We start from the raw sequence: 11,480 nt of genomic DNA on the forward strand, positions 1-11,480 counted from the left end.
ATTTGGCATGCGTATTAAGAATATAATGAACATATAATCTAGTGGTGAGATTTTCAAAATACTAGTCCAATAAAAAGTTATTAAATTATGTTACGTTACTTAAAGTTACATCTACCATAATCTAAACCTAAACCTAATCCATGTATCCAATTAATTCAACTTGAGCAATACCCATTAATGCCATGACATCTTTTGTGGGCAACCGAACTTACTTAGACCAATTTTATTACTTAAAAAAAAAAAAAAAAAAAAAAAAAAAAAAAAAAAGAAAAGAAAAGAAAAGAAAAGAAAGGGCAACCGACCTTAAAACGAAATTAGAATTGCTATTGGACCCCCCATTGCCACGGAATACCATCCCTACTCCCAACCATACGAGACATTTAATTTCTTTGGGGGGAAGTATTAGGCTATTAGCCCATTCCTAACAGCTGGGCTGTCTGCAGAGGTTGGAAAAATAAAAAATGAGAACGCGTTGAAACTATCAAAAATCAAAACAAAACTCTGTTTGGGATTCGCTTATTTTGCTGAAATTAAAATTTTTTTGCTAAAAGTACTATAAATAAAAATAAAAGTTAGTTGAAATAATACAATAGGACCCATGAATAGTATCAAAAAGTACGGTAAAATCCAAAAATAATAATAAAAATAAACTAAATAATAAAATAAATTAACTTTTTAATTTTTACCAAACACATATTTAAGGATGCAACTATTCTAATCATGAAAGACAACAACCCATAATATACACGTACATAAATGGTAGTTATGAAGATAGGAGATAGAGATAGGGACACATGAAAGAGCCCTATCTGACTGTGTATTGGATGCAACACTTGGATGCTCTGTGAACTATAAAAGTAGGTGACTTTAGGATTCAGAGAAACACGTTTATAAAGGCTCTCTCTCTCTATGGTTTAGTCATTCGAGGTGTAAGTAGTAAAAACCACAAGCAAATTAGGAAACGCAACCTCACCCTCTCTCTCTCATGCTTTGTGCCTCGGTTCATTACCTAAATCCAGGACCCTTTGTCAATCTTTTGAATAACCTGGCTTCCTTTTAGCTTCGTTTGTTAGCCTATAAATATATTAATTAGCAGCTTACACTGGTTTTGACATTAGAAACCATATAGGACCAATAGAGTAAATATTTGACAAGGGCAAAGGCTTGCTAGGAAGCAAAAAGAAGATTTGAGCTTCTAGTTTTGTGGGGGGAAAATGGTTGATTCTTCGACAGGTTGGCCTTGGGAGAACTTGGGCTGCTTCAAGGTATGAAAATCTAATGTTTTCCTTGTTCTTTAAGATTAAAATTGTGATTCATTTATGCATTACTCGGTGCTGAAATGGGTTTTTCTTGTATGTGTTAACAGTATCTACTATATGGACCTTTTGTTGCAAAAGTTTTGTATTCAAGATTTCATGAGGAAGCCCTAAACGCTGGCACCATTTTGTGTCTCCATGTTCTGATTTTGTGTGCACTTAGAGGTTTAGTTCATCAGCTATGGAGCACTTACACTAACATGCTTTTCCTAACACGAAATCGTCGAATTCTTCGACAAGGGGTTGATTTCAAGCAGATTGACAAAGAATGGGACTGGTACAATATTCTTATCAAGATTCAAGAACCATAAAAATATCTCAATTTTCAATGACATCTGATCAGTTAGCTAACTTTTGACATTGTATTTAATTCGCAGGGACAATTTCATCATACTACAAGCATTAATAGCTTTTATGGCGTCCTATATGTTTCCATTTATTGAAAATCTTCCCCTCTGGAACCTAAAAGGATTTATTGCTGTTCTGACACTTCATATGGCTGTTTCAGAACCACTCTATTACTGGGTGCACAGACACTTCCATGGGAACCATCATCTGTTTAACCTTTACCATTCATTTCACCATTCATCTCCAGTACCCCAGGTCTTTACAGGTGACATTAATACAGCCATCTCTACATAAATTTGTCTTCTTCTCCCTTCAAATTGAAAATTCGGAATAAGAATTCTCACTTTATACTCCAGCGTTCTTTTTCTTTTTCTTTTTTCTTTTTTTTCTTTTTTTTTTCCTTTGTTTAGAATAGAAAAAAGAAAAATCAAATGCATAACATACATATTATAATTAATGAAGTATAAAATAGAATACAAAAGATAGAGTATTTTTATTCAAAAATTAGTACTGGTTAACATATTTTTTATCGATTAAATTAATGTAACTTGTTTTTCTATTTTGCTTCAGCTGGAAATGCAACATTTTTGGAGCATCTTATATTAACAGTGATTATTGGAATTCCTATACTCGGGGCTTCTCTAATGGGATATGCATCAATATGCATGATCTTTGGCTATGTTTTAGTCTTTGATTTTCTGAGATGCTTGGGGCATTGCAATGTTGAAGTTGTTCCTCATCAAATTTTCGAGACAATTCCTTTCCTGAGATATCTTCTCTATACACCAACGTAAGTAATTAATAATTTTACACCCAGGCCACTTTGGATGGGTAACATAATTTTTCTTTTTATCAACATGATATTTTGTATCAATCATTATGGTATTTTTTTTTTTAAACAAAAATAGTTTTTTTTTTTTTTTGGAATAAGGACAACCAAAGTATACTTTTGAAGTGTATTCCAATTCCCAAATCGGCAAATCCTTCCTTGATTAGAAATCTCTTGCCAGTTAAAAACTCCATAATTGACCCAGCATAGGGTTGTCTTGCAATTTCCAGTTCTAATTACCAAAAGAGAGGTCCTAATTATGTTTGTAGGTGCAATTTGTCTGAAAATGATATCTTCATGAATATGGTAGTTAGAGAATGCTTTATGTAACATCCATGATAAAAAAAAAAAAAATCACCTAAATGCTAAATATGAATTATTGAATCACATTTTTCATTATTATCCATAATTCAATAGTTACACTAGAAAATGAAAATTTGATTCTTTATTGATAACACCAAAATCTGTCAACTAATTAAATTACAAGATTATTAACCAATTTTATATTCTTTTAAAATGTGAAGCTGTTGCTTCGTAATTATATTTACGAATGTTATTAATGTGCTGAAAGTCATTGATTTGCTTCTTTTTCATGCTGAGCAGATACCACAGTTTGCACCACACAGAGATGGGGACCAATTTCTGCCTCTTCATGCCTCTATTTGATGCACTATGGAACACTCTCAATGGGAAATCATGGGAATTACACAAGAGCATAAGTTCAAATCAAGGTGTGTTGAGTTTAATTTCATCAAAATGAACCAATTATACGTTCTAAAATTATGTGGTTGAGAGGCAATGCATTATTGGAAGTTTGAAATCATAAAAATGACATCTCAAATGCATTATAACATTGACAAAGATTGTCACACCACCAGCATTCATTTTCACACGTTTCCAATTCTTGGAATATTCGCAAAAAAATTTGTAACTCAATTAGCACCAACTTATGTTCCTAACCTAAATATTTAGGGTTCAAATTTATTTTCTCCTAACTTTACATGGGCCATTAAATGCAGAAAAATATGGACGGGTACCGGATTTTGTTTTCCTAGCCCATGTGGTGGATGTCTCCGCGGCTTTACATGCACCATTCGTATTCCGAACATTTGCATCCTTGCCATTTTCCACGAAGATCTTCCTGTTACCGCTATGGCCAGGGACTCTTGTGGTGTTACTTCTTATGTGGGCTTGGTCTAAAACCTTTGTCTACTCATTCTACGAACTTAGAGGTCGGCTGCACCAAACATGGGTTGTGCCTAGGTTTGGCTTTCAGGTCTGCTTACAACTTTACATTAAAAGTTTTAGCCATAGCCAATGCTAATTGCTAAAATTAATGTTTTTATTTCATCTAGTATATTGCAAGAGAGTTAAATTCATCTAGTGCTTGTCATCTTTGGCAGTATTTCTTACCATTTGCAACAGAGGGCATTAACAAGCACATTGAGCAGGCCATTCTCAGGGCTGATAGACTAGGAGTTAAAGTCATTAGTCTTGCTGCATTAAATAAGGTGGGTACTTGTTTTATTCTTATTTATGTTCTTATATGCTAACTACTATAACTAGACAACTCTATTTCTTTCGTTTTATTCACCAAAAATATTCATAAGTTTAATGGAGCCCTTGATTACTGACCATGGTTGGTTGAGGATTTAACATTTGAAAATTGAAAGGTAGGTAGACGCTTATAATCAGACTTGCTCCACATCTAATCTTTCTTTCTTTTTTTCTTTGCTCTCCACATCTATAATGAAAAGGTGGTCCTTTCACTTCTCGCACTATTGTGGACTGGACTGGACTCTACTCTGTGTCATCATTTATCTGAAAGATCAATCTATGATCTCTCAGACACAAAAACATGAAAATTGTCCTGCGCTCGTATGAGTGCTGCACATTCGTGCGAGTTTGCTAGCGCAGTTAAATTTGTATTACACTTTCATTTTCATTTTCAAACTTCAAAGTACATATAAGTTTCTAAAACTACCTTCTTTAATTTAAAATTTAGTGAAACAAGAATGTTGTTTTTTAAAAATAAAGTTAATTTAGGAAAATTATCAATATTGTGCTCTATGATTTTTTTTTTTTTTTAAATGATCATAGTTTGGATATCCCAATATTGAATGGAGGATCAATAATATGGGAGGGAGAGAGTATATATGATAGGCTTTTCCTGAAGGGAATTATGTTTTGCCAAAAATTACATGTACTCTCTTCATATTAGATACAACATAAGGAATATGGTTTTGTCTTTGCTCATGCGTTTAGTAATTCATTAAAACAAATGAGAAGGAAATAAATAATTATTTTCGTATTATACACTTTACTTTCTATCCCACAACAAAATAATAAATAAATTATTTTTTATAATTAGTTTTATTTTGCAAATTTTATGCAAGTAAAATTTGTATTATTCTATCATTCATACGACAATATCATTAAAGGGCAAAGAAATTAGAATTATTCATGAACGTGAAACCTCCACGTCCAAACACTTTTGTAATGAAGGAAAATTATTAGGTGTTACAAAAAGTACCATCAATTAATTGATTCGTATTCAATTACACCAATCAAGCTCAAACATTTAATATTTATGGTTCTGTGCTGTCAATCTCATCAATTTCACTGTCAGTAACAATATATCATTGCGTTTAATTGGTGAATGGCTTTGATATTTCTCAAGAACAGCTATTAACAAACAAACAAACAAGAAAACACGAAGCATGAGTTTTAATGTAGACTTTTGACAATAAATTGTTGAGTGATTAAATTCACAATTTTTCATCGATGTAATCTACTATTTCCATGTGCAGAATGAAGCTCTCAATGGGGGTGGAACACTGTTTGTTAACAAGCACCCGGACCTTAGAGTTCGAGTTGTCCATGGGAATACCTTAACTGCTGCTGTTATTCTCAATGACCTACCTAAGGATGTGGAAGAGGTATTTTTAACTGGAGCTACTTCCAAGCTCGGTAGAGCAATTGCCCTCTACCTTTGTCGAAAGAGAGTCAGAGTCCTAGTAAGTACACTCTCACACTAAACTTTTTTTTTTTTTTTTTTTCCATCACTTTTACTTCTTATTATCTTAACAAAAATTCCTAATACCAGAAAACAAGATAAAAGCTAAAAAATTGATAACAAATAGTGTGTCAATTGCATTATTAATATACTTGATTAATATGTGTTTGTTGAGACTTTGTCCAATGTTCAATTGAACTAAATCCTTTGGACAAGTATTATCATCTTCATGTTCTAACACAACTAAACACTAAACCCAAGTTAAGTCGAGAGAAAAAACAAAAAAATTAAGTATACTTTATGTGTCACCTTCAACAACTTGCAGTATTATGCTTTTGGGTTGTAAAATAGCGATTGGGGTTTACAACCCCCAATGCTAAGTAAATGTCACTCGGTGGTAATGGTTCTTTTTTAGGGAAGTCAACTCAGTAGTCACCATCAAAGGGGTAGGTAGAACCCGAACTCATGAAGTTTGAGGGAGTCAAGGGCCCAAGGCATCTGTTGTGTTGTCTACAATTCTACAATATATTTGGTTGCTCTAGGGAAAGGGAAGCGTTTTTTTTTTTTTTTTTTTAATGAAAAAAAAAAAAAATTGGGTCGATGTGTTTGGTCGTGAGGAGGAAATGAAAGTGAAAAATAGAATAACATAAATTTCCCTTGTTTGGTTTATAAGGGAAGCGATAAGAAAATGAAATATTTTGATTTTGATGCCCTTGTGATCATTAAAAAAAAAATTCCAAGTGTTAATACGTGATAGTAAAATAAGGGAAAAATAGTAATTTAAATTGATAAACTAAAAGGTGAGGAATCAATCTATTTTTTAACTTTTTTTTTATAGCATTTTTAATCCAATTTGGCAAATTATTATTAATTCTCATATTAGTTCTTATCAAAAAAAAAAAATTCTCATATTAGTCCATAGTCCATTACTGACCCTACTCAAATTACTCACTACAAACAACTTGTTACATCCGAAATTCTTGTAAATTTTGTCATGTCTCTAAAGTCTAGACTTATTGATCTGGACAGACCAGAGATGGCATCTCAGATGGTAAGCCTAGAAATAAATTTTCTCTCTCCATTTCTATCAATTACTTTTCTCTTCTGCCAACCAAAGGATTATCACCTTATTACCTTCTCTCCATTTTCCACCGATATAAACAAATAAAGTGTTAAAGTCACCTACTTTGGGTGGAGAAAGTAGATGTGGCAGGAGAAGCCATGCATTCAATTCCTCTCATACACAACCGTCAGATCCATACACCCAAAATAGTAAAAATTAAAAAAAAAAAAAAAAAATGATGCATATTGTGGAAGACATTGGAACAATGACCTAGGCAATGTTTTGAGTTATTATATTGAATTTGTAAATATATAACTTATACTTACTTATAAATCCAAAACAATACCAATGCAGATTTAAGACTTTGCATTAGGGTGCAGTGGGACAAATTGGTGATATTATTTCCCTCACAATAATAGATCATTTGAGCCATAGGAGGTTCAAATTGCAAACCCTAGCTTACTCCTAATTAACGAATAAGCCAGACATGCTACTAATAGACTTAAGGCAATGCGGTAGACTAGTAGGTATAGAGAATTCTTATCAAAGGTGGGATAAATGCTAAAAGCTATTTTTAGCAACAAAATCACTAAAAAAGTCCCTATATCAATGGTGCTAAATTTAAAATTTTTTAGCATCTTGCTACAGTAAAATGTTATTATTAACACTCTACTGTAACTAGTTGCTACTCATTTTTTATTATTTTTTATTCCCCTTCTCTCTCTCCCCTCAAATCTCACTCCCTGCTCTCTCTCAAAAAGAATATGATAAATAGTAATATTTTAATGAAGTGGTAAAAAAAAATAGAAGCTTTGATATTAGGTGTATTGTATAGTGATGTATTTAATGCTATAAAATTGGTTTTTTAGGTGCTAAATGCTAAAAAAATTTAAAACTCTTAATGAGAATGCTCTAAGGATGACATTGTTTCATTCAATCCACAAATACCATATAACTTTTTTCAAAGTTTCTATTAAATTAAGTTGATCCATTTTAATATGATTAATAAATTGATCAATTTCATATTGACTTGCTCATCCAGCGATCAACCTAAATTGACTAGTTCATTATTTGTGTTAATTAAGACTGGTTGTTTCATTTGGAAACGAACTAGTTTAACCCATATATATATATTTATATATTATCTAGTGTAAATTTAAATTTTAAATATAATATACCTCACTCTTTTACCCAAAACAAAGAAATTAAAAAATGAAATGAAGTTTATAATTTATTTTAATGAAAATTTATGTACTGAAAAAATATAATAACATGTTAATCATTTTGGGACATTTTTTAACGAGTTGAACTTGATTATCTTTGTGTCCACCCTCGCTTAATAAATATGTTCTATTAAGGTTCATGAATTTTGATATAATTATTATATAGATATTTTTTTTTTTTTTTGAGAAAAATATATAGATAGTGTTTAATTACACCTTTCCAGTCGAATACCTCTATTTTGTCACATGGCTGCCAACATGTGAATGGCCACCCATCTAGGTATATTGATACAGCCTTTTTTTTTTTTTGCTAAACATATTGATACTGCATTTGGTTTAATAAGTAAATCTTTTATCTTCTCTTCTTAATGGTCCCTACATGTCATTTGGTAACGTCAATTTCAGACTTGATCTTGAACCTTAATTTGGTAACTGTTTATTAGCTAGCTATCACTGTCTGCTCTCTGAAAATATGACTGGCCCATCTTATCAGCATATGGATTAAGATGCGGTGCACGAGTATAATTCACTTATTTCCTTCACAGAATTTTTTTACTTTTTATTTTTTTACTTTAATTTTTTATTTTTCTTAACCTATTTTTGTAATTTTTTAAACTAATAATTGAGATTAAAAGTTACTTTTTACAATTATTAATCTCAACCATTAATAGTAATTACATAAAGAGCAATACCTTAAATATTACACCTGAACTCAATCTCCATGCTACATTTGCTCAGTGTGTGGATTGCTGTATAAAGAGTTTATAAATAAAACCTTTTACTTTTTTTTCTTGAGTAAAAGAAAACCCTTTACTTTGTTTGCCAAAGATCGGGTCAATTGGACTCGAGCCATCGTACCTAAGTCAAGTTTATTTTATTTAATATAATGACAAACTGGTGTATGTGTGGATAGCCTATTTTAGCTGGTTTATTTTTATTAATTTTTTAAAAAATATATTAAATAAAGAATATATGTGACATTGATGTGACTGAAAAAATATAAAATTTTTAAAATGTTGTACCTAAATTGACAGTGAAAATAAATTGTATTTTAAACTAAAGCATTAGGATTTAGGGGCCATTTGACTTCTTTTTTTTTTTTTTTTTCTGGGGGGGGGGGAAGAAGGGGCCCTTTGACATTAAAGATATATTGTTGGAATATCTTTTCACTACCTCTTCGGCTCAGAAGACAGAGACATAATAATTAAATCGACATTAATGATTTCTCAAAAAACAAATCAACATTAATGACAAAGACAAGATGTATGAATGTGCTACATTTTTATCTATTCCATAAATTTTGATAAGATAAAGAAAAATTACAGATGCTGACTTTATCATCGGAAAGATTTGAAAAAATTCAGAAGGAAGCCCCAGTTGAATTTCAGAGCTACCTGGTCCAAGTGACAAAATACCAAGCAGCACGAAACTGTAAGGTATGCCCAAGTGTTTATTTTACATGCACTTAATTACATCACAAGGGTTACTAATTGAAGAGGTCGCACAGGTATGATTTGTGATGTTTTTACATTGTGTTAACTAAAAAATCTGCCTCATAATTAATTTGAATTATTTGTTAATTAATTTAAGTTATCCTTGTTGTTCAATAAAATGTAGACATGGATTGTTGGCAAATGGATCACACCAAGAGAACAAAGTTGGGCACCACCAGGAACACATTTTCATCAATTCGTGGTCCCTCCAATCTTGTCCTTTAGAAGAGATTGCGCTTATGGTGAGCTTGCAGCTATGAAATTACCTGATGATGTCGGGGGGCTTGGATGTTGTGAGGTGAGTCTTAATTCTTCTTCATGGTCTTTTTTTTTGGTGATAATTCAATTGAGAGAGAGAGAGAGAGAGAGAGAGAGAGAGAGGGGGGGGGAATAAATCCTAAATGTTTTTATTGTAGAAACTAAGAGGTTTCAACGAGTTGAATTACAAGGCTCTTAACTTCGTCATGGGTGTGATCTAGTGTGATAGTATGGTTAATTCTTCACAAATTAGTATAATTTCTAGAAACCATTTTAGGCTTAGTAATTCCACACCAAACTATATTATTCAAGCAAAAAATATTAAACATATATTTTGATTATTTTCCTTAAAAAAAAAAACCCGGATAGAGGCAGATTCATACAAATTAGTAATTACAATGCCCATGTTGTAGGGTAGCATTCTGTGCAGAAAATAAAATAAAAAGATGAGGGAATAACGTTTGCGTTAACTCTCTTGCTTGGAATAAAAAACATTTGCACTAGTTCCCTTAAATTTTTGTCTTCAAGATTGGGTTTCAAAAGAAGGCATTGCACGTCAAGGATAGTTGAAGGGGTTGTAAAAATGGATCATGCTAACGAGTGCTCTTAGAACGATAGTTAATAATCTATTTTAGGAAAGTTTCGACATTATTTTTACGAGAAATGAAAAAAACTGTCAAAACATTAATTGTTTTTTTTTTTTTTTTTCATTTTTCCATTAAAACTTTCTTTAAATGAATTGTTAATCAATACCCTAAAGACATCAGTTAACATTTTCCTATAAACATGTAGGAAATGCTAATGAATGCACTTAGGGCATTGGTTAACAATCCATTTAAAGAAAATTTTTATAAGGAAAAAAAAAAAATAATTAATGTTTTGACAGTTTTTTTCATTTCCCATAAAAATAGTATCAAAACTTTATTAAAATGGATTATTAATCAATACCCTAAGAGCACTCGTTAGCATGACCCTAAAAATATAGGACTTCCAGGGATTTCTCAAACTCTTTTAGCTATCATTTATTTTATTTTATTTTATTTTGGTAATTGAAAATGGGTAGAGAGGAGCAAATAGTGTGACTTCTCTCCCTAGACGTGACCATAATAGTACCCTACCCACTTCCAGACGAGACCCCATACTCCTGTTCTATGTGAGGAACTTAGCTATCATTTATGTTATCCTAATTATTTGGTTGATTTTTTTCATGATTGCTGAAACAGTACACCATGGGTAGAGGAGTTGTCCATGCATGCCATGCGGGAGGTGTGGTTCATCTACTTGAAGGTTGGACTCACCATGAAGTTGGAGCAATTGATGTTGACAGAATTGATCTAGTTTGGAAAGCTGCATTAAAACACGGTTTGAAGCCAGTGAATAATCAGGATTAAGATCCTCTGCTGCATCAACCAAACTTAATTTGATTGCAGTTTGGAAATATTTGAGTGAAAGAAAGAAGCAATTAGTTGTACCGAGGCCTTTTTTCTTTTTTTTGCTTTTTCTTTACAAAGACAGACAATAAATCACTACAAGAAAAAAGACATAATACAACAAGTATTATTGCAATAATATGAGATTGTAATATATATACTATTGCATCTCTAAGTTGTTTTTTTGTTGTAATAGTAATTTAAATTTATTACATCAATATGAGATTATAGCAATAATGTGTTGTTGTAATAGGTAAAACTTAATTTATGAGATATATTGTTGCAATATATAATATTTTATTTCACATCAAACTATATTGTTATAATACATTAAATCTTTATTTCACAACAAATTTTGTTGAGGTAATAGAGGTGAGTAATTGAGTAGAGGGAAAATTTGGAAAATTAGCGCTATTTTTTTTCATTAATTTCCTCTCTCTCACCCATATCTATCCCTTTTTTTTTCTCATCTCACTATTTCTCTCTCACCCACACTTCTTCCTT

At 31.6% G+C, this 11,480-nt stretch overlaps 1 protein-coding gene across 1 annotated transcript; it reads left to right on the forward strand.

Moving 5' to 3' along the window:
• The first annotated feature begins 875 nt into the window (after positions 1–875).
• On the forward strand, positions 876–11,148 carry LOC115977343 (very-long-chain aldehyde decarbonylase CER3). Its single transcript, XM_031099159.1, has 11 exons — positions 876–1,265; positions 1,367–1,593; positions 1,694–1,929; positions 2,235–2,454; positions 3,097–3,224; positions 3,513–3,769; positions 3,897–4,004; positions 5,304–5,510; positions 9,121–9,231; positions 9,413–9,586; positions 10,770–11,148. The coding sequence occupies exons 1-11, from the start codon at positions 1,215–1,217 to the stop codon at positions 10,935–10,937; spliced, it is 1,887 nt and encodes a 628-aa protein (XP_030955019.1). The 5' UTR covers positions 876–1,214; the 3' UTR covers positions 10,938–11,148.
• Positions 11,149–11,480: the final 332 nt, after the last annotated feature.

Source organism: Quercus lobata, chromosome 2, assembly GCF_001633185.2.
Source record: "Quercus lobata isolate SW786 chromosome 2, ValleyOak3.0 Primary Assembly, whole genome shotgun sequence".
NCBI lineage: Eukaryota > Viridiplantae > Streptophyta > Magnoliopsida > Fagales > Fagaceae > Quercus > Quercus lobata.